Here is a 24,381-nt window from a genome sequence, read left to right as displayed (position 1 = left end):
TCACACAGTTCTTTCGGAGTATAACGTACTTCCTCACATGTGATACGTTGTACCTCACCTTTAGGGGTCTGTTGGTACTTTAGTCTAGTTATAGGTCTGGAAGAAATGAGGGGTGGTGGGGGTGGGTCATGAAAAGAATTAGAAGTATCTTCCAAGCCATTTGCTTCAAGGCGTTCATTTGCAGTTTCATCTGGTGAAACAGGATTAATTAGGCTCCTTAGTCTCACCTGAGGAAACTCTGAGCTTTGCTCCTCTTGCTATGTCTACTGACCAGTATTCGCTTTTCTGTGGAGGCACATAGGGAGGCCTGATTCTTCAAACCCACACTGTTGAAGAAACACTGTCTTTGAAAGCCAGATCAGGCCAGTGGGGCAGAGTGAATTGAGCCAAGAGACTGTCCCCATGGAGCGCAGGGTGTGAAAGCTCAACAAGGAAGGGCCCCATCCCAGCAACCTAAGAGGAGTTTATTTGGCATAAGCAGAGTTGATTCATTTATCTCTCTATCTTTGAACTTGAAAGCCTGAGAAACCAGTGGGAGCAGGGGGAGCAGCTTGCCGCATGCCCCCTGTCTGCACAATGCACTACTTTAAATGGGGCCTTGGTAGAAGCCAGGGGGACTGGTTCAGTGTTCCTGAGTGCTGCAGTTTGGATGGAGACTTCCGACTACCTACGATCAGGCGGGCCTCCATTCAGTCCACAGGGCAGCACGTACCTGGAGCACATACACCCGTGCCCACACAGGGCTTCCGTGCATTCCTGGCAATGGAGTCTTCTGCAGGCCCCTCCCACAGTAGTAAATCCTCTCCCACCTTGGGAATATAGTTCTCTTCACCCCCTGAGGGGGAGATTCCCGAACAGTAAGTGCAGCCCAGGCCAGTTGGAGTTTTGTCATCATCTCAAAAACATAACTTTCACCCCTGATACCTCTGCCCCCTCGTAGCCACCTCACATGTCCTCTCCTATTTTTTAATTTTCTGCCTCTGAGAGACAGTTATTCCTCTTTTCTGCTCATCACCTCTCCCCTGGATATACGCTTGCTCCCTTTCCTTTGCCTCTTATCATACAGACTGTCGTAAGTGGAGAAAATTAATATTTCTCCAGAAGTAGATTAATAAACATCATCTGAGGACTGAGCTAATAAAGATGGTGTGTATGAGGAAATGCTCTCTGCTGAGAGCCAGGTTGTCAATTAGCACACTCAGGTCCTCACTGCCAATAGACAGGCCAGAGGAAGGTGAGCCAGCACCACCTGCTGGGGTCCCAGGTTGGTATAGCAGTCGCTCTGCCGGCGTTGGCCCGTGGTGGAATCCACCTGAGCTGAGGGAGCCTCCCTGCTGCTGCCCGGTTGCTTCCATACTTTGCTGGGGAGTGAAGGCACACTGACAGCACCACCTGGATAGGGCCTGCAGCTGGGAGGACACGGGTTCAGGGTGAGTGCAGGTTATGAAGTCAGTTTTAAAGCCTGGGAGGAGTGTGAAACCCCCAACCTCCTTCGGGTGGCCGGTATGTGGCTTCAGCTGGAGGTACAGCTGGACAAGGCTTTTGCTCTCCCTGAACCTTGGTTTCTTCCCTGAACAGGATGAGTGGCCCCACCTTGCAGGGCCTGAGAGGGCAAGATGGGCCTGGCAGGGCCGGCTTGTGCCAGCAAGTGGGCAGCATGTCCTCTCCTCTGGGCCTCCATGCATAGATGATGCTGCCCCTCCTGCAGCTCACACCCTGCAGTGTTTTCCACCCCCTTTCAAAGCTCCATTCTGAATGGTAAAAGGGCACCATTCTCTTGTCTTATTGTTCAGAGAACTGAAATAGAGTGAAGTCCATCAGCCAAAAGGCACTGCAGACACAGAAGCAGCACAGTAACTGAGGTCCTGCCATTGAGGACCCCCGTCCCCTCCCCAGTCTTGGTCCTTCTGCAGTTCAAGTTATGCCCCGGGCACACAACAGCACCAGGAAGGAGGTGGACATGCCTGCAGGGAGGCCCACAGGGTGGTTTTCCCATGCCCCAATCCACACCTGGCAACCACTGTAGCAGTCTGCCACCTTGGGGCCCAGGGCCCAGAGCCCAGTGCTCCTGCTGCTGTTGGGGTGTAGCAGTGGTGTCAGGCACCCTGGGAAGCTTACAGCATCTGGACTACGTGCTTGTGCCCTGACTGACCCGTTTGAAAAAATCACCAGTTTTACTGCTTACCTGTTTAACCTTGAAAAGATTTTTCATTTTCTAAAACTATAAGAGACCTACGAGGATATAAGCCCCAGCTCTTCATTTCACAATTAAGGAAAAGAGGTGAGGAGGAAAGTGACATGGCTTCCCAGAGTCACACAGCCTGGTGGTCCACTCGAGTCATCGTAAACATTCCCTGTTCTTAAATTCAAGGGCTAAGGAGGTGACTGCTTCACTATTTTGAGTTTTTACAAATCTATCTTCATGCAGATCTCTAGAGAGATGTATCCCAGTAACACAGCTGTAGTAGGTCACTGTAAATGTTGTAGAAAGAACAGAAGCCACACATGAAGGGACATCATCCAATGTAGAAGGTCTTACTTTCTCATGGCCACCTGCATAGGCCACTGTGGCATCCACAGTCATGGAGGCAAGGAAGCCACTGGCCCAGCCTCTGACCCCAAGAGCCACTCTATATTTGTGCCTCTGATGGTGTGGGTCCACAGGACCCTTAGTTGTTCTTGGTCTTGGTTTCCTGCCCTCCAGGTCTCTGTCCTGGACCAGTGGTCCCTGGGCCCACTCCTTGTGGAGCACGCAGGATACAGTGCTGTAGAGGCAAGAGCAAGGCCCATTTCCCCAGCCATGGCACCATCCTGCCCAGGTTCATGTGTCAACTTGGTCAGGTGGTGGTAATTTCTTTGTCTGATTGGGCAAGTGCTGGCCTGTCTGTTGCTATGAGGACATTTTATAAAATTAAATCATGATCACGTCAGCTGCATCCACAGCTGATTCCATTTGTAATCAGCCAAGGGGAGTGTCTTCTGCAATGAGAGATGCTTAATCTAATTGCTGGAAGCCTTTTAAGGAGGATTCAGAAGAGACAGTCAGTGAGACACTTTTATAAATTTTATATTTACAGATATTTCCTGTTGATTCTGTTTCTCTAGAGAACGCTAACTAATACAACTTGGTACCAGGAGTGGTTCTTAAGGAATAGAATCTTAAAAATGGGTTTTTATGATTGGTTATCTAATCTGACTGAACTCAGAGGCACTAAGAACTCTGATTCTTGTAATCAGAATGATATTTCCAATCCATGCGGTGAGTTGGCAAAAAAAATAGTCAAAATATCACCATTTGATTCTTTTAATGCTTTGCTTGTATGAAGCCAGGCTGTGGGGGATGATGCTTTTGACACCTTTACAGAATTTTGTGGAAATAGGAGGTAAAGAGATGTTGGCTGGTTGTTGTTAAATACACTGTATACATTAATGACTGAAACAGATGGGCTTTAAGACTTCAGTTGAGAAGCTTATGTGCAGTCTGACAGGTATCAATACTTCTTTGGGTGTCCTGAAGGAAAATATTATTTTGTGTAGCCGTAGACTTGAGATCTCTGAAAATCAGACTCAGAATCTTATTGTTAGAGTAGCGACTTTACAGTGTAAATTGAAATCTCAGTCTTGCATGGTGTCTACCATTAAAGTGAGGGCATTGATTGGTAAAGGAATGGGACCCTGAAAAATGGGATGGCGACATATGGATTGGTAATAATGTCGGTGGTGATGTTGAAACCCTACGTCATGCTGAGTCTTCTAGATAACCCTGTAATAGTCTGCTCTGAGGACACAGCCACCATACCTCCAGCCTGCCTTGAGGAGTTGGCCACCCAACCTCCACCTGGAAGGATTAGTCCTAGAGTGATTAATCCTGTTTCACCAGATGAAACTGCAAATGAATGCCTTGAAGCAAATGGCTTGGAAGATACTTCTAATTCTTTTCATGACCCACCCCCACCACCCCTCATTTCCAGATCTATAACTAGACTAAAGTACCAACAGACCCCTAAAGATGAGGTACAAAGTATCACATGTGAGGAAGTACGTTATACTCCAAAAGAGCTGTGTGAGTTTTCCAATTTATATAGACAGAAATCAGGGGAATATGTGTGGCAATGGATTTTAAGGGTGCAGGATAATGGTGGGAGGAGTATAAGGCTGGATCAGGCAGAATTTATTGATATGGGCCCATTAAGTAAAGATTCTGCATTCAGTGTTATAGCTCAGGGGTTAGAAAAGGCATTAACAGTTTGGGTAGCGTGGGAGTTAGATTCAGTTGTCAACTTGACCAGGTGAAGGTACCTAGTTCTGTTGCTGTGGACATGAGCCAATGGTACGTGAACCTCATCTGTTGCTTGTTACATCTGCAGTCAGCTAGGAGGCATGCCTGCTGCAGTGAATGATGTTTGATTTAATTGGCTGGTGCTTAAATGAGAGACTCAACAGAGTACAGCCCAAGCAGCTCAGCTTATCTCATCTCAGCACTTGCAGCTCAGCCCAGGCCTTTGGAGATGCAGAAAGGAATCGCCCCAGGGAAAGTTGTTGGAACCCAGAGGCCAGGAGAGAAGGCCAACAGAGATCACCTTGTACCTTCCCGTGTAAGAAAGAACCTCAGTCAAAAGGTAGCTGCCTTTCCTCTGAGGAACTATACATTAACTAAATAAATCTCCTTTTACTGAAAGCCAATCCATCTCTGGTGTGTTGCATTCTAGCAGCTAGCAAACTACAACAGATTTGGTTCCGGAGAGTGGGGTGCTGCCGCAGTTTGCAAATACCAGATATATTGGAATGGTTTTTTGGATGGCTAAAGGAAGATTTTAGAGGAACTGTGAAGAGAGTGATGGAGAAGTCCTGGAGTGCTTGAAAAGACTGTTGGTGTAAATGGAACCACTGCCAATCTGGACAAAGGGGGACACAAAGGGACAAATTGGAGTTTGCAGAGGTGAAAGCATGGAAGTTCAGGTCTGAAGTCAAGAAACCTCAGCCAGGAGAGTGGACCCACCCATATACATGGAGAGGGTGAGTTTATCCTGAAGGGTAACTCAGGATAAGGGGATGCGTCTCCCACCTTGTTGCAGTTGAAGAGTTGTGTAGCCTCAGGCCTTGAAGAAGGTACAACACACTCCTTGGGGGACTGGGGAGAGCCTGGCTGCCACCACATGGAGGGGTTGAGCATGTGGCAGAGAAATGGCAGAGAGCCCAGGGGTGGCCCTGATGCCTGGAGAGAGTGGAGCCGGAAAAAAGGTGGTCTCCTCTATATTCCCTGAGGTTGATTTGGAAAGAGGCGGGCCACTGCATAGGCCCTTGGAAAGGGCGATACTGCTACTTTCTAAAGCTGAAGGATAAATGACTTTCAGACTTTGAAATCCAACGGTGTTTGCCCTGCAGATTTTCCTTCCAATTTCTCCCTATGGATCCTGTGACTGTCCCTCCTTTGCATATTGGCACCAGATAACTTGTTCTGAGATTCATAGGTCCATAGCCAGAGGAGAATTTGTGCCACCTTAATATTGTTTAAGGTGATGCATGTAGTTACCAAGTTGACTAGGGGTGGGCATGCGGTAGTTAGACTCAGTTGTCAGCTTGGCCAGGTGAAGTTCTGTTGCTGTGGACATGAGCCAATTGTACGTGAACCTCATCTGTTGTTTGTTACATCTGCAGTGGGCTAGGAGGCATGCCTGCTGCAATGAATGATGTTTGATTTAATTGGCTTGTGCTTAAATGAGAGAGCTCAACGTAGCACAGCCCAAGCAGCTCAGCATACCTCATCTCAGCACTCACAGCTTGGCCCAGGCCTTTGGAGATGAAGAAGGGAATCACCGCGGGGAAAGTTGTTGGAACCCAGAGGCCTGGAGAGAAGGCCAGCAGAGATCGCCTGGTGCCTTCCCACGTAAGAAAAAACCTCAGTCAAAAGTTAGCTGCCTTTCCTCTGAAGAACTATACATTAACTAAATAAATCCCTTTTTATTGAAAGCCAATCTGTCTCTGGTGTGTTGCATTCCAGCAGCTAGCAAACTACAACAGATGGTTGGCTGAAACATGAATCAAAAGGTGGCCAACATTACCTGAGGTTGAAATACCAGAACTGCCCTGGTATAATGTAGATGAGGGGATCCACTGGCTTAGAGAGATTGGAATGTTAGAGTGGATTTATCATGCAAAGCCTACTCTTACACCCCAGGAATGTCTGGAGGATGCACCTTTCACCAGGACAGTGAAAAATAAATTTGTGAGACTAGTGCCATCATCCCTGAAGAGCTCTGTTGTTGCACTTCTCTGTAGGTCAGATATTACTGTGGGAACTGCTATTACTGAGTTGGAATCCTTAAACATAATGGGGATGACCAGATCCCAAGTTGGCAGAAGCCAGATGGCAGCATTTAATTGCCAAAGACAGGGTGGACATGGCTATTGTAATAGACAGCAAACTCAAAGCACGAGTCAAAATAGTCTGACTTGCAGAGATTTGTGGTATTGGTTGGTAAATCATGGGGTACAAGAAGTACAGTAGATGGACAGTCTACTAAATTCTTGTTTGAGCTGTATAAACAAAAGAGTTCTAAGTCAAGTGAACAGAAGTCTAACCTGAATTAAGAGTCACACCCCCTTAATCAATTTCCAGACTTGAGATAGTTTACAGACCCAGAGCCCCTTGAATGAAGGGGAGGCCAGGTCCCTTTTGGGGAGAACCCTGTTACACTGCCACAAAACTATACTGTTAATCTTCCTCTAAGCCTTCCCCAAGGAGACCGACGGCCTTTTACCAGGGTAACTGTGCAATGGGTTAATGGAAATGATGAGATATTTCTGGGATTATTAGACACTGGTTCAGAAGTGACATTAATTCCAGGGGACCCAAAATGTCACTCTGGTACACCAGTCAGAGTGGGGGCTTATGAAGGTCAGGTGATCAATGGAGTTTTAGCGTAGGTCTGTCTCACAGTGGGTCCAGTGGGCTCCTGGACCCATTCTGTAGTTATTTCCCCAGTTCCAGAATGTATAATTGGAGTAGACATACTGAGCAACTGGCAGAATCCCCATATTGGCTCTCTAACTTGTGCAGTGAGGGCTATTATGGTGGGAAAGGCCAAGTGGAAGCCTCTAGAACTGCCCCTACCTAGCAAAATAGTAAATCAGAAGCAATACCATATTCCTGGAGGGATTGCAGAGATTACTGCCACTCTTAAGGACTTGAAGCATGCAGGGGTGATTATTCCCACCACATCCCCATTGAACTCTCTTATTTGGCCTGTGCAGAAAACAGATGGGTCTTGGAGGATGGCAGTGGATTATCATAAGCTCAACCAGGTGGCAACTCCAATTGCAGCTGCTGTTCCAGATGTGGTATCATTGCTTGAGCAAATCAATACATCCCCTGTACCTGGTTTGCAGCTATTGATCTGGCAAGCACTTTTTTCTCAATAGCTGTTAGTAAGGGCCACCAGAAACTGTTTGCTTTCAGCTGGCAAGGTCAGCAATATACTTTCACTGTCTTACCTCAGGGGTATATCAACTCTCCAGCCCTATGTCATAATCTTGTCCACAGAGACCTTGATCATTTCTCCATCCCGCAAGACATTACATGGTCCATTATATTGATGATATCATGTTGATGGGACCTAATGAGCAAGAAGTAGCAACTGTTCTAGACTTATTGGTAAGGCATTTGTGTGTCAGAAGATGGGAGATAAATCCAACGAAAATACAGGTGCCTTCTACCTCAGTGAAGTTTCTAGGTGTCCAGTGGTGTGGGGCATATTGAGATATCCCTTCTAAGGGGAAGGATAAGTTGCTGCATCTGGCCCCTCCCACAACCAAAAAAGAGGCACAACGCCTAGTTGGTCTTTTTGGATTTTTGGCGACAACATATTCCTCATTTGGGTGTGCTACTCCGGCCCATTTATCAAGTGACCAGAAAAGCTGCTAATTTTGAGTGGGGACCTGAACAAGAGGAGGCTCTGCGACAGGTTCAGGCTTCTGTACAAGCTGCTCTGCCACTTGGGCCGTATGATCCAGCAGATCCAATGGTGCTGGAAGTGTCAGTGGCAAATAGAGATGCTGTCTGGAGCCTTTGGCAGGCCCCTATAGGAGAATCACAATGCTCCTTAGGATTTTGGAGCAAAGCCTTACCATCTGCTGCAGATAACTACTCTCCTTTTGAGAAACAGCTTTTGGCCTGCTTTTGGCCTTAGTACAGACTGAATGCTTAACCATGGGCCACCAAGTTACCATGAGACCTGAGTTGCCTATCATGAGCTGGGTGTTGTCTGACCCACCAAGCCATAAAGTTGGGCCTGTGCAGCAGCATTCTATTGTAAAATGGAAATGGTATATATGAGATAGGGCCAGAGCAGGTCCTGAAGGCACAAGTAAGTTACATGAAGAAGTGGCCCAAATGCCCATGGTCTCCACTCCTGCCATATTACCTTCTCTCCCAGACCAGAGCTATGGCCTCTTGGGGAGTTCCTTACACTGAATTGACTGAGGAAAAGAAAACTCGGGCCTGGTTTACAGATGGTTCAGCATGATATGCAGGTACCACCCGAAAGTGGACAGCTGCAGCATTACAACCCCTTTCTGGGGTGTCCTTAAAGGACAGTGGTGAGGGGAAATCCTCCCAGTGGGCAGAACTTTGAGCAGTGCACCTGGTTGTTCATTTTGCTTGGAAGGAGAACTTGCCAGAGGTGCGTTTGTATACTGTCTCATGGGCTGTTACTAATGGTTTGGCTGGATGGTTAGGGACTTGGAAAGACCGTAATTGGAAAATTGGCAACAAAGAGGTCTGGGGAAGAGGTATGTGGATAGACCTTTCTGAGTAGGCTAAAAACATGAATATATTTTTGTCCCATGTGAATGTGCACCAGCGGGTGACTTCAGCAGAGGAAAGTTTTAATAATCAAGTGGATAAGATGACCTAGTCTATGGATACCAGTCAGCCTCTTCCTGTAGCAGCTCCTGTCATTGCCCAATGGGCTCATGAACAAAGTGGCCATAGTGGTAGGGATGGAGGTTATGCATGGGCTCAGCAACATGGACTTCCACTCACCAAGCCTGATCTGGCTACAGCCACTGCTGAGTACCCAATCTGCCAGCAGCAGAGACCCATACTCAGCCCCCAATATGGCACCATTCCCCAAGGTGATTACATGGGGAATGTAGTCATAATAGCTACATGGTGGCAGGTTGATTATATTGGACCACTTCCATCATGGAAGGGGCAGATATTTATTCTAACTTGGGTAGACACATACTCTGGATACAGGTTTGCTTTCCCTGCACGCAATGCTTCTGCCAAAACTACCATCCGTGGGCTTACAGAATGCCTTATCCATTGTTGTGATATTCCACACAGCATTGCTTCTGATCAAGGAACACACTTCATAGCAAATGAAATATTGGAGTGGGCACATGCTCATGAAATTCTCTGTTCTTACCATGTTCCCTATCATCCAGAAGCAGCTGGATTGATAGAACAGTAGAATGGCCTTTTGAAATCTCAATTACAGTGCCAACTAAGTGGCAATACCTTGAAGGGCTGGGATAATGTTCTCCAGAAAGCTGTCTATGCTCTGAATCAGTGTCCACTGTATAGTGCTGTTTCTCCCATAGCCAGGATCCATGGGTCTAGGAACCAAAGGGTGGAAATGGGAGTCGCACCCTTCACTATTACCCCAGTAATCCACTAGGAATATTTTTACTTCCTGTCCCTGCAACCCTGAGCTCTGCTGGTCTGCAGGTTTTAGTTCTGAAAGGGGGAATGCTTCCACCAGGAGAAATGGCAATGATTCCACTGAACTGGAATCTAAGACTGCCACCTGGTCACTTTGAGCTAGTCATGCCCCTGGATCAACAAGCCGAGAAGGGGATTACATTACTGGCTGGGGTGATTAACCCTGACTATCAGGGGTAAATAGGACTGCAACTACACAATGGAGATAAAGAAGAGTTTTCCTAGGAGATCCCCTAGGGTGTCTTTTAGTACTACCATGCCCTGTGATTAAAATCAATGGAAAACTGCAACAACTCAATCCAGGCTGGACAACCAATGGCTCTGAAACTTCAGGAATGAAGGTTTGGGTCACCCCATCAGGCAAAGAACCATGGCCAGCTGAAGTGCTTTTGATGGTGAAGGGAACATGAAATGGGTAGTGGAGGAATGTAGTGATAAATGTAAATTACGACCACATGATCAGTTATAGAAACAAGGACTGTGATGCTGTTTTGTTCATGTTATACTATTTAAGTTGTAAGTTATCAAGTTTAAGAATGAATATTACCCAAGGACTTGCATCCTATTCTGGGGAGATTTAATGTATTTCCTGTTATATGTAGGACAGTTGAGTATTATTAGGTGAGGAAAAAAATTTGTCTTTGTTGTTTTCTATTTAGAAATTAGGTATGGTTTAAGGTGATGAGTATAGCTGCAAAGTTGACAAGGGGTGGACTGTCATGGTCATGTGACAACTTGGCTAAGTGATGATACTTGTTTGTCTGGTTGGGCAAGTGCTGGCCTGTCTGTTGCTATGAGGACATTTCATAGAATTAAATCATGATCACATCAGCTGCATCCACAGCTGATTTCATTTGTCATCAGCCAAGGGGAGTGTCTTCTGCAATGAGTGATGCTTAATCTAATCACTGGAGGCCTTTTAAGGAGGATTCGGAAGAGAAAGGCTCTCTTCCTGCTTCAGCTGGTGAGCCTCTCCTGTGGAGTTCGTCCAGACCCTCCATGGGAGTCGTCAGCTTCACAGTCTGACCTACAGATTTTGGACTCTACATTCCCACAGTTACACGAGACACTTTTATAAATTCTATATTTACAGATATTTCCTGTTGATTCTGTTTCTCTAGCGAACCCTAATATACTGAGCTAGGCCTCCATCATCTCCAGTCCTTACACTCTTGCAGTGACATCATGACCCCTCCTTGTACATGCAAAAAGTAACACCCAGAGGACAAATCACTGGCCCAAGGTGGGATCCCGGCCCAGCAGTCTAGGCCCTTCCCCACCCCCACCTCCAGGCATTAGCCTCCTTTGTATTGGTGGTTGGTGCCCAGCTGTTGACCCCAGCCATTTGGTATGTCTTTGGGATGCTGCTTCGAGAAACCATTGTTTTGCAGCCCACACAGCCAGCAGCAGGGGTGCCCTGCCTAGGTCTCCAGGAATTGTACTGACTTCCTGTGCCCTCAGGAGCCCACTTATCGGGGCAGGGCTCACACAAGCTGAATACGTGGATCTAAGCTGTAGGAACAAGTTGCTGTCTGTGGTTTGAACCAGTTGGAAGGAGCTTGCCTGTCTTCTTTGTGCAGCTTGGCGGTTACCCAGGGCTCCTTACACCACAGAGGCAGAAGCGATAGACTATGGGAAATATGCAAAAGCTGGGGTACCCAAAAGGTGGAAAAGGAATGTGTTCTAGTTTGCAAGCCACCAGAAATGAAATGGTTTTTTAAAAGGGGAATTTATTACATTGCAAGTTTATAGTTCTAAGGCCATGAAAATGTCCAAATTAAGGCAAGGCTATAAAAAATGTCCACGTTAAGGCATCCAGGGAAGGATACCTTGGTTCAAGAAGGCCAATGATGTTCAGGGCTTCTCTCTCAGCTGGAAAGGCACTTTCTCTCCAGGAATCTTCAGTACCTTCCACAGGGCCCTGTCTGTTCTATTGGCTCTGTCGGTTCTGGTGGCTCTCATGGCTCTACATTTTTCCAGAATGGTTCCCTCATAAAGGGCCCCAGTAAGCAACCCCACCTTGAATGGGTGGAGACATCTCCATGGAAACCATGTAATCAAAAGTTACCACCAGGCAGGTCACAGTGGCTCAGCAGGTAGAGTTCTCACCTGTGATGCTGAAGACCTGGGTTTGATTCCCGTTGTCTGCCCATGCAAAAAAAGAAAAAGGTTACCACCACAGTTGGTAATTCCCACGTTGTGGGAAACAATAAAAAAGCTCCCGCTCAATAATATTGACTAAGGATTAAAGGACATGGCTTTTCTGGGGTACACAACAGATTCATACTGGCAAAGAATATAACAAAATAAGGTATCGATGACTGACAGAGTTCAGATAGAGTTGAGGTGCTTTTCTGGAGGCCACTCTTATGCAGGCTGCAGCTTGCTATTACCAATTGCCATGTTTGCCAAACTCCAACAAACATCATTCCTATTAATTCTAAACAACACCTAGGGCTCTAACTGAGACTCTCTGAAGGTTTCATGCACTGAGTTTACTTCCCAGAAATCCATAACCTCTTCAGTGTTCCTAGGCTGGATAAGCCGTGAAACCTAGAGGGCCCAGCCTATCCAGGAGCATCAGCTAATTCCATTCTCCTATCCTATATTGTCAACACCCCTTTTCAACATGAAGAGGTTAGAATGGGCATGGCCCAAAGATCCCTATAGGTTGGGAAAAGGTTCAAAGGAGGAGGAATTATAACAGAGAATTATAAGATTTAACCAATGAATATGACTGCTGAACCACTATATTGATATTTGTCTCCAGACTTGCTGCAGCTAGAAGGAAAAACCTGAAATTGTGGAATGGTACCCATACCAAACTTTTAAATCTGTTCTGTAACTACTTGTTAAAATGTACTTTGAAAATTATTGCTTTGTGTGTGTATATATATTTCAAAAAAAAAGAAGAGCTGGGGTACCTTCCTCCAGCAGGAGCATTTTAGTTCAGAACAGAAGGACCTTGGGACCTGTTGAGTACCCCCATCAGTCGCCATGAGGACCTGCACCCACAGTATTGTCTGGGGACACACTGCTACCCCCATCCCAGCAGCTGGATTAATTGAACTCGGGTGCACACACCCAGTGAACCTCATGCGGAGGGCTTGAGCCCTCAATCCGGGTCAACTCCAACCTAGCGTGTGCAATGAGAGGTGCATGGGGGAAGAGCAGTGGGCTGCCCCAGTCCTACTGTCTGTATCACAGCACATGCCTCCCTAAGGCCAAGGTCCCGTCTGCTGAGAAGCAAACAGCACTGTGACAGATACTGCATGTCATGCCAGGCATCTCCTCTGGAGAGCAATTTGATAATCTCTCCTTCAGGGGAGAATTGCTTTTTGCAGGACATTCTGTGGAATTAAGTGAGCCTCTGAGTGTCACTGCAGGGTTATCTGTGCTTCGGTGGCTCTGATGGCAAAGACACAACACTGCCCCAATCCCTTATACTTATGCATTTCCTGAGTGAGCAAGACCGACCAGCAGATGTGAGCAGGCTCCCCAGGCCCTCATCTCTATCAGGGAGATGAGGGGGGAACCAAGGGGGGCTTAGAGCCTGGCTTGGCTCAACATTAGAATTTGGGTCAAGTAGGAGGTTCCAGAAAATGCTACAGAATGGGGGAGGACCCAAGGCAGAAGCCAAACCTGGAAAATGCAAATGAACTTTCAAGTGAATTTTTCCCTGACCCACCAGAGAAAGCAGCCCTCTTTTCTTTTCTTAGATAGCAGTTAAAGAGCTGCTTGCCACTAACAGCAGCCCAGAGTATATTCTGCAGCTCCATGGTGTGTCTTGTAGAAGACATAGTCTCTAACTTCAAGGGTCCTAACCTATGTGTCAGAAATGCTGCAGTTGTGTGCAGTGTCTAAATCAGGGTTTATAGATCACCATCTGCTCGGTAGTTAGGCAGAAAATGTCACAGGAGGACTGTACCAAGGCCTGACTGGCTGTGCAGCAGGGCAGGGTCAGAGAGGAGAGTTGGGGAGCACTTAATTCCTGTGCTGACTGTGGTTTGTTTCCCCTGCCATCAGCTCTTCTCCCGCTCGTCTGTGTTGTCCTCTGTAGATCCCCAGGGCCTACAACAGTGCCTGGAAGATTGCTGGGAACATTTTTTAAATGAGTGAGGGAATGAATGAAAGAACGAGTGTTCTCGTCCTATGTTGGGAGTATGAAACTTGGGTCCTTTGGGGTTGAAAATGCCATTGTGCTAGTAAAACACTGACTAGAAGTGTTGGGACATAAAGAGCAAGCCAAAACAACCCAGCCACACCTAAACTGGTGCACTATATAGTCACTGCCACCACTAAAACCAGAAGGGGTCACATGCCCCCTGGGTGTCGATGGACGAGTTGACAGTGGGGTACTGTCTTCCCCCATTCTTGGCAACTGCTGATTTCTGAACAATCCTCATGTTTGCCGCACACACCACTCCACATGGGAGGTCATTAAATCCTTTGAATGGCTCGCTGGGACATTTGATTATATGGGAAACCTCCGTAGAAATGTAAGGCATTGCATGCAGTTTCTGTTGGTGAAAATTCCCTGAACAGGGAAAGAGGGGCAAATGGGGTGAGCCAGGGAGGTGGGTAGAATACAACCTGTTTCAGGAACAGGAGCAATGCTGGGGAAGGATCCAAGAACCGCCCCTTCCCACCAACCTGTCATATTCCAATTAATCCCTTGACCTTCTTTCCCCAGGAGCTGCCAGAGCATGACAAGTTTGTTCAGCAATACTATGTCGCCCATCAAAGACGGGACCTCCTCTCTTCCCAGGAGGCAGGGGTCTTTCGCCAAGCCCCCACTCCGTGCCCTTTATGACCTGCTCATAGCACCCATGGAAGGGGTAAGTGCTTCCCTGGTGCCTGTGGCTTCCTGCCATCAGAATACATAATTTACTGGCCAGTGCCCTTGTGTTTTGCCCTGGGATATAGAAAGGGGCTCCTGAGACAGCAGGAGGCTTTCTAGAACCCGGAGCTTCTTGTTCAGTGTTTCAAAGCTGAAGTGGACTCAGCTTGGTTGACTGGTTTGTGAGCAAGGTCCTGAGCTTCTGGTTGGCAGACCTGAGTTCAACTGCGACTTTGCCCCTTACCAGCAGGGTAAACCTGGCCTCAGCTATCTAACGCCCCCTCCTGGCTTGCATAACAGGGGCGATGCAGGGCAGTGCACATTTTTCAGTTGGCTGTGTGAACCTCACTGTCAGCAAAGCCCCAGGCTACCTCCTGGGGTACCTCCCATATCTGGTTGGTTCACAGGGGGTGTGGCATGGCTCTGCCCTTCCCAGGGAGCATCCTCACACCCTGCCCTCACAGCTGGCTGGGGATGCTCCCCTGCTTCCCCATCTCTCGTTCTGGAATCTCGCCTGAGTGGTTTCACGCCAGGGCTGTGCTTTCAGATGCGAATGTGTCTCATAGAACGAGGGCCCACCTTTCTCTTTCCATTGGTCTTTAACGTTGTCAGGACCCTCTGATTTCATCTCACAGACTCCAATGATAAAAGACACGCTTGCATTTGAGATTTCTCGGGAAGGTTGAAAGCAGCCACTGTTAGGTTTTCTGTGGCATGTCTCACCTGCCATGGCCTTCACGTATCACTTTTTTAAAAAATATTTTTATTGACAAATCTTCACACGCATACAATCTGTACATGGTGTACAATCAGCGGCTCACAATATCATCACAAAGTTGTGTACGCGTCACCATGATCATTTTTAGAACATTTGCATCACTCCAGAAAAGAAATAAAAAGAAAAAAGAAAAAGTGCATGCATTCCATATCCTTTACCCGTGCTTCTCATTGACCACTAGCATTTCCATCTACCCAATTTATTTTACCCTTTGTTCCTGCTTTTATTTATTTATTTATTATCTATACTTTTTTACTCATCTGTCCATACCCTGGATAAAAGGAGCATCAGACGCAAAGTGTTCACAATCACACAATCATGTTGTAAAAGCTGTATAGTGAGTGATACAATTGTCTTCAAGAATCAAGGCTATTGGAAAACAGCTTAACAGTTTCAGGTACTTCCCTCCAGCCACACCAATACAATATAAACTAAGAAGGAATATCTATGTAATGCATAAAAATAACCTCCAGGATAACTTCTCGACTGTTTGAAATCTCTGAGCCCCTGAAACTTTATTTTGTCTCATTTCTCTCTTCCCCCTTTTGGTCAGGAAGAGTTTCTCAATCCCGTAATGCCAGGTCCTGGTTTATCCTGGGATTTCTGTCCCACATTGCCAGGAAGATTTACACCCCTTGGAGTCATGTCCCATATAGGAAAGGGGCAATGAGTTCATCTGCCCAATTGGCTTAGCGAGAGAGGCCACATCTGAGCAACAAAAGAGGTTCTCAGGGGTGGCTCTTAGGTATAATTATAAGTAGGCTTAGCCTGTCCTTTGCAGGAATAAATTTCATAGAAGCAAAGTCCAAGATTGAGGGCTCTGCTGATTGATTTGGTTGTCCCCTTCACGTATCCCTTTTTAATTCAGGCACAGCTCTCAAATGGTTGAATTAGTCACAAGACCCAGGGATCTTTGTGAATCCAAATTTTAAGAGACTTTGTAAATTGACTGTTTGGAAAGCCCATGGCACTTGCAGCAGATGGATGCTGCATGCTTTGGAGGGACCAGCTATCAGGTGGGGGCACTGTGATGACCAACGTGCAAACAGCAGGCAGCAAGCCATCTCAGCCAGATGTCCCACAGATGTTGGAGTGATCCCTTAATAACCTTTTCTTCTGCTCCAGCTGCTACAGAGGTGAAGTACATCCTCTGGAAATCACAACTGGACAATGCTTTCCTTGTTCCCAGGAAATACTGTACATTTTGCTACCTGGCCTTCCAGGAATCTCAGCTTGCATAATACTTTAAAAGAGACTGTATTGTCTGCCAGCACCCTCTGGACTTTCCTTGGCTCAGGGATATGGGGTGCATTGAAACGTGCAGGGTCTCTGGGAGCTAGTGGGCCTGGCCCCATTTCTACCCTGTCCTAGTTGTTACCCTTGGCCAAGCTGCTACCCCTTCTCTAGGATCCATTTCTTCACTTGAAATGAGGGTAATCCACTAAACACATCAGGGTAGAGCAGGGACTGGATCAGATAAGAGAACATGTGGATAGCACCCACCTCCAGCCCTAAATCATTGCCACTGCCTTCCCAGGCCTCCCGGTGCTTCCAGACCTTTGGGTTCTATCACACTTAGCTCTGCCCTGTCCCTTGACGCAGGCCCAGGACTGCAGACCACAGAGATCATTCCTCCTCAAAGCTTTCCAGGTGCCATAACCTACCCTGATTTATGTGCCATGCCTCAGAGGAGGAAATATTCATCGAGACCCTTCGAGTTGATTTTTCAAGTTCTCTTTCCTGCCATTCACCGTCATGCACACCATTCTGTTGTCTTACTGCCAGCCTTCCCTCCTGCATGTCCCACGGACCTTCCAGTCCCCTGAAGGGTGTTTAGACCCTCAGTTCTTTTGCTCCCTTGGGCCTTCTGAGTTATTTTGCATTTATTCATTTGCATTCAAGGTCCCCAGATTACTTTGCTTGATTTAATATCAAATCAGCTGGTGTGGTGGGGGTGGGATAAGAAGGTAAAGATGGAGATTAGCTGTCAGTTAGTTGTTTGGGGCAGAGAGTGTCCTTTGCCTGTCAGCCTATGCTCCTGGGGACTCAGCACTCGCTGAGTGGCTCAGACCATTTTCAGCTAGAGGGATTTTATTCCCTGCAAGCCCCTCTCATCTTTCTGGGCCCAGCCAAGTATCCTTTCTTCTATGAAGCCTTCCTTACCTCTTCTCCCCAACCTCCCTGTGCCCTTTCACCCAGAGCGAAGTTGCTACAGAACCACGAGTCATCCTTGAAGGGGATACTATGATTTTATCAAATCTGCACTGTAGCTTTAGAGTTATTCTCCCTGAGAACTTTGCCGTGTGACTTAAAGAATAAAAATACACTAAAGGGATTTAACGGTGGCTGGTGTCTGCATATCCTGCCGTTCCTTCAAGAGTGCTGGGAAGGGGAAGATTAAAAACTCGGGCCTTAATCAGGTTAGAATGACCAAAATACATAGTCCAGATACCCCTAGAGAGTGGGAGAAAGGTGGCGGAGTTATATCAAGAAGGTAGGGTTTAGCAAATGAGGATGATTGCAAAGTCATTATATTGATATTTATTTTAGTCTCCGGGGTCTTGGAGCAGCTAGTAGTAAGAGCCTAAAATAGTGGAACTATAACATACCAAACTCTGAAATTTGTTCTATAACTAATTGTTTGGTGTGCTCTAAAATTTATTGCTCTTTTGTATATATATTATTTTTCACAAAAAAGAGAAAGTCAGTATGATGATAAATGCACAGCTATATGGTGATACTGTGAACCACTGATTATACACTTTGAATGATTACATTGCATGTGACTATATAACATATATCAGTAAAATCTCATTAAAATTAAAGAAATAATAATAATAGTGCCTGTATAAAGTTAACTCAAGAAGGAGAAGGCCTGCCATTAAATTTGTGGGAAGGCTTCATAAAAGCTGCACTGATCCCCTCTGCATTCACTGTGTTCCAGAGCATCTGGAGCTTTCCGGAGCTTTCCAGAGCTCCACTGCAGGAGCCGGTGGACGGGCTCTCCAGTGTTGCAGAGAGGCCTTAGCAACCCACACAGCCGCCCTGCTCCACGGCCACTAGAGGGCAACGCGACACCGTCAGCTCAGCCAGCTCCCCAACTGCTGCTCTGTCAGCTGTCAGGTCCTTCTCCATAGTTTCAGTGAAGATACAAATCAAAAGTCCAAGATTACAAATCACTGACACTTCAAGACTAAAACGATTAGCCTCTTCATATGGGGCTGAAAATTATTTGAACACTGCCTTCGTTTAGCCGCAGTCCTGTTGCTAAGGGACTAGGTCAGCCAGTACGAAAAGCGGAACAGAATAATATCTTACCTCAGGCCTTGGACCAGTATTTGATTTAATTTGGCTTAAGGGGAACACTGTCGTGTCCCTTCCCTTGAACTGCGCTGTCCTTTGCTGTCAGAGTGGCACAAACGGTCCAGTTATCTTTGAGGAAGGCCTTACTACATGTGCACACGAGCCATCATCAGACATTAAATCAGACCCTGTCTGATACCCAAGGGGAGAAAGTGTCACCAAACAAAAGTTGCAAGTGTATGGTGTGAGAGGGACTGGAACCCTGGTTGTGTGCAGTGCATTTGTCTGTAATCAAATTAAGGTGAAGAGCAGTGACCACTGCCTCTGAGCCAGGACACCCAGCACGTTATGAAAGGGACAGAACCTGGCCCAGTCTGGTCCCTACGCTACAGGCGCAGAGCTGCGCACTCAGGGCAGCTGGGTTCTCTCCTCCGCCATGACACGACACTCTGCTGTGTGTGAGGGCCGCTCTCGGGGAAGCTGCTATTTACTTCAGATCCCAAATGCCCCCCATAGTTTAAAGACAGGAACTTTCTCAGAAGTCAGACATGGCTATAATCAAGAACCAAATTTAGAATACGAAGCTTCCTAGAATTTGATCAAGCCACACTTCTAGGGTCCACACTTAGGGACTTTTCAGGATCCTTGGAGTTCTGACTCATCCTAGTTATAGAGTCTCTAACAGCCTTGTCTTTATTTCAGTTGACTTGAAGGTCCCTGTTCTTTATATTCATACCTTTAAAAGCACTATTATAGGACAGCTAGCAAGAGGGAATGACTTTAATGAGAAAGAAAAGTACTCATTTACCCATTCTCTTTACCAATGAAGCTGTTGATTACCAGCTTAAGACCCAGAAACTTACTTAGAACTTGATATTCATATCCTTTAGGTAGGTGAGCTGCTTTGCAAACAGAGTTGCTTAGCAGTTTCACCTGAAACCTGTCGTCTAAGCACGTGAAGCAGGGGTTCTAGTCTGCCAAGGACCTGCCACGAGGAAAACAGCTTGGCCTGTGGCTGGGTCAGGAGCACAAGTACTTCACTGGGGCAAATGGGCTTCCTTAGAGTTTCGTAAAATGATACTTGCAAAATCAAGTTGTGTGATGAACAAGCTTACCCTAGAAGAGATGCAACGTGAAATTAGAACTGACCACTCAATTCCTATTTTCTGAACAGATTGGAGTGTTTACAGACAGCCAGGGAGTTTTTGTCTGTAGGAATTATTGGATCTGCATTCCAGAGAGTGGGATAGGGGATGAGGGCCTCAAGACTGGCAGGCTTAGGGCTGGTAGACCCTCTGCCAGGCCGTCTAGTTGAGTTCTGATTGAGGCATCTGTACTAATATTTAAATAAGGACAAATCTCATCCAAGAACTGCCATTATTTCTATAACTGATTAGGAGGAGGAAAAAAATGGATAATTACTTGTAAGTCATCTGTACACTGATGATGAAAACACTCAGAAGAATCAGCGATTTCCCAGAGGTGTAAGTAGTTTTCTCACCGTGGTCACTGCTGTGGTGAGTGTCATCTGTGTCCTCGCTCTGTTCTAGCTGATGGTCAGCAAGCAGCAACCCCAGCCTTACCCCAACAGGCTCCAGGTACACTGAGGCATCCTCTGCCTATGGAGGGTACCTGGACTCGAGGCCCGCCCTGTCACACAGAGGAACCTGTGGCCCGAGAGGTCCCTATTGCCTGCTTTGGCTAAGGTTGGACACAAAGCATCAGGCAGGCCCCTCTGGCTTCAGGGGGCTATGGACATGTTTCTCCAGTGTCCTGTCACACCCTTCCCACCCCTCTCAGGCTGTATAAGCAATTTCTGCAGGCTGTGGTTTGGCTATAGGATACAGTTGAGTGGATTGAATTTTTTACTTTTTCATTTGGGCTTGGAAAACAGTATCTATGGTATTGGTAGATTTTAGTACTTGTTTGAGGGTTATTTCCCATTGGTATGTGATATTTGCTGAAACTGGATATATCCATCCTGTAACAGAATTTCTCAGAAGCAATACAGAAAGGTTCTTCTACCTTGAAATGCTCCATAAGAGGGATTTACTCACTCAAAAATATGAGTCAGGGAAAATCTCCTGCATCATTCAACACAACATAGCCAAGTGCCTTCTGAACCCCCAGCTCTGATTCTGGGGTATCTAAATATCCGGAAGTCTTTTGTTCCTGGAATCTTCATTGTAGACATTAAAGTCCATTTCATGGCAAATCTACCCAGCCCAAAAGCTCATGGGCCCAGGAGCATCCTTTCCACACCTGTGGTCATCAGAGACGTTCACACCTCTGGCCTGTGATGCTCGGAAACCCTAAGAAGGCTCCTCTTCCTCCAGTGACACGGAGCCACCCCAGGCCCCGGAGGGTTGTGTGACAGGACACATGGAACATAACATGTGGCATTGGTACCTTCTGAGGCATTCAAGACCTCTGGTTGCTGTAGTATATAGAGAAGATTCTCCATCAACTGAAACAGTAATAGAACCAGAATTTGCCATCCAAGCAAACACCAGGATGGGGGCGCGGGGCGGGGGTGTTGTGTAGAACTGAAATTTGACTTCAGGGAAACTGCATGGTGGACTCGTCCACAGGCGTCTGGTGCCATGGACCCTCAGTAGATAGCTGTGGATGATGGGGTTGGGGTCATGAGGAAGAGAAGGAGTAGGGGGTGGTGGCATTTGTCTGTCTTATTTCCTGGGGTAACACTTGGAGTATGATGCTCTGGAAAGGCAGTTTGGATATTTGAGCTGCATGAATGTTTGTAAACACTGGAAGGAAAGGGAATGCGTTGTTCTGGAAAAACTATGGAGGCTCAGAAGAAAAGAATGTAAATAATAGGGGCTTGTGTTCACCTTATTCCAAGTACCTGAAGACATTTGTCAGTTCACATTGGACCCATATTCATGAGTTCCCCTTGGGCACCAGGTATGGCGTCCTCCCTGCTGTGCCACAGCTAGCTTGGTCGTCACCGGCCTGTGAGGTGATGGGCGTTAGCGCTGTTGGGGGTTAGGGCAGGGAGGTCCAAGTCTCGAAGTGCTGAGAACCACCCCCTGCCCAGCCCACACGCCCTACTGCCTCCTCACCACACGCCTCTGTCTCCCAGCTCCAAGTTTCTGAGAGCGCCTGGCCCTACGGCTGACCCAGAACCCCCTACTTTGGCCCATCCCTCCGCTCCACCTGGAATGCTCCTTCCCTGCCTTGTCTGCTAGGAGAAAAGGCAGGGAAGAGCCCTCCCTCCTTCTAAGTCCAGCCCAGGCTGCAGAGTCTGGGTCTGACCAGGAGATAGAAGCCTTACAGTAGGCTAAACAGGAGAAGTTTAATGTAAAAAGTTATTAAGTATGATAAAAAGTAACTATAAAATATAAGGGAACCAGGCAGGCCACAGTGGCTCAGCAGGCAGAATTCTCACCGCCATACCAGAGACCCGGGTTTGATTCCCAGTGCCTGCCCATGAAAAAAATAAATAAATGAAAATAAGGGAACTGTCTACGGTTCTCTAGGGCTGAGGGATGTACTTGAGAAAGGACAGCCACTGATGTCTGCTGCTGGCTGGGCTGGGGATACCCAGAGGGAGTTGGGGTACTGGTGGGGCAGGGATGGGACGTCCAGAGCACGCAGGTGGTTTGCAGAGACCCATGCTTCTACATGGAGAGACCCATGCTTCTACATAGAGAGGCTGCAGGAGGGTCATCTCCATGCCGAGGCTGCAGAGTCGCAGAGGGACCGTGTCTGTGCCCGCCGTGGTTGGGTAGCCTCCACTCTCCTCCACTGCCTCACCCCCGCCAGCAAGGGCAGGAGAGCCGCTTCCCCACACAGTCCCTCCGGTCCCTCTGCTGAGGAAGCGCAGCATTGTGCTCGCTTTACCGAGACGCCTAGCGGAATCCAGCCACGATGGCAGAGCAGGTACAGGAAGGTGTGTTCAGAGCTGGGCAGGGCGCTGACACCTGCACACAGCCCCTCCTCCAGTGGTCACACCTCTGTGCCCACCCCACTCTCTCTGCCATGGCTGCACCTTCACTGCGCCTCTCATGCCACGATGGCCTCCCGCTGGGGTACCCTGTCCTTTCCCTTCTACCTTGCTGGGCCTGGCACACAGGAAGCTCTCAAGCAGTACTCTGCCTGGAATTTCATTGCCATTGTCAGGGTCACAACTCATCCATGGAGGAAAAGGAAGCATGCTTTTGGAATGAACAGGTTTTAGCTTACCAATTCTTGGTCTACTTTAAAAATCCCATTTCTAAAAATGTTAAGGGTCAGAAAGTCCGAGTCTTTTTTGGAAACTGTTGGACTCTTTCTTAGTTGCCAGTGTAGGGCTGATGTGTAAGCTGCTTCATCTTCCCAACTCAAGACTGTGGAAAACGGCAAATAACATTTCCTAGACTGAGGTGCCAAGGTGCAGAGTTGCATTCCCTTGAATTGTGTCTCCTTTTCAATCTAGCAGATGATATGTAATTTGGATAGAGACATCACTTTATTTTCCATTTTCAGGTGCACAGTGGATTAAAGCTAATCTCTCATGGCAAGGGCAATGCTTGCATATCCTAGAGGCGGGGCTCAGAAGACAGTCTCCAGGGCACTGCTTCGGCGACTCCCATCATTTCTTCCCGCTGCCTGTTAACTGGAGCTGTCAGTCTGCTGCCCAAGCCCTTCTCCTCCCAGCCCTGCATTCAGAGAGTAGCTGCTGCTTTAACCCCTCCTTTATGCCGCCCAGACAAGGGTCACCTTTGGGGTCCTCGCCCAGGGTTGGACACACATGCCAGGCTCTGTACCTGCCACCAGGCACTGCCCCAGGGGAGACTCGGACCTGTAAACTGGGATGCGTGACTAAAAGGAAAGTCTCTGATCTCCTAGCCTTGAACTCAGAGACCTTCCCTCTCCTGGGTTCCCTAAGCTCACAGCCCAGCCCAGCAAGTCTCTTTGCCCCCATCGCTTGGCATCTGAGTCACTGGGCGTGGTCCTCTCACCTGCACAGCTGACTGCCTCTAGGCCACTCCTCGCCTGTTGAATGTGTGACAGAGCCTGATGGCCTGCAAGGACCGCCTTCCCCACCTGCCCCCGGACCCTCCACAGGCTGGTCCCATGTCCCTTTCAACCCACCCGCTGGGCCTCCCCTCACCCCCCGTGGGCCAGTCAGCTTCCCTAGGTATTTCCAGCATCCCATCATTTCTATGTTTAATGCTGTCTTATTTAGTAATAGCTTGTGTGTACGTGTAATGCTGTCTTACTGAGTAATAGCTTGTGTGTTCTACTCTCCTGAGTGCGTCACAATCTCTCAGGCAGGGCTTGTGTCCTGAGCCTGCCTGCCTTCTCTACAGTGCTCAGCAGGCACGTGATAAACAATTAAATGGCTGATGGAAGCAGCTGAGGCTGAGCTTGAGCAAAAGACTTCTGCTGATAAGGCCCTGTTGGATGATCACTCCCTTGTAGGGAGCAGAAATCACTTGCCAAAGGACACACTCAGCAGCTTTCAACAGCATGAAGTTCCCAATCTTTAGGCTGGTGCCTCAGCTAAAAAGGTTTTGTTGGAGAGTTGTAGAGTTCCTGCAGACACCACAAATGAACATTTTCTCTAAATGCATTCCAGCCTCAATATTACAGCCCTTGCCTTACCCAGCAGTCAAGTGCTGTCATGATTGGGACTAGCCCACGAGTAGCCTGTGTCCCTGTAGAACCTGTGGCCTGTGGGATGACATGAGAGAGCCTTACCGGGTTTGGACTGGGCAGCAGAGGCGC

General features: G+C 47.5%; 1 protein-coding gene across 3 annotated transcripts in view; it reads left to right on the top strand.

Moving 5' to 3' along the window:
- Positions 1-24,381, top strand: part of TTC28 (tetratricopeptide repeat domain 28) — an 896,291-nt gene that overhangs the window by 850,717 nt on the left and 21,193 nt on the right. For all 3 annotated transcript variants that reach the window (XM_077160720.1, XM_077160719.1, XM_077160721.1), the window contains one exon: positions 14,421-14,565. In XM_077160720.1, the coding sequence (XP_077016835.1) occupies positions 14,421-14,565 (145 nt within the window). The remainder of the gene's footprint in view (positions 1-14,420; positions 14,566-24,381) is intronic.

This window comes from Tamandua tetradactyla, chromosome 5 (genome assembly GCF_023851605.1).
Source record: "Tamandua tetradactyla isolate mTamTet1 chromosome 5, mTamTet1.pri, whole genome shotgun sequence".
NCBI lineage: Eukaryota > Metazoa > Chordata > Mammalia > Pilosa > Myrmecophagidae > Tamandua > Tamandua tetradactyla.
The sequence above is the reverse complement of the archived record's forward strand: the minus strand, read 5'-3'. Positions and strand labels throughout refer to the sequence as shown.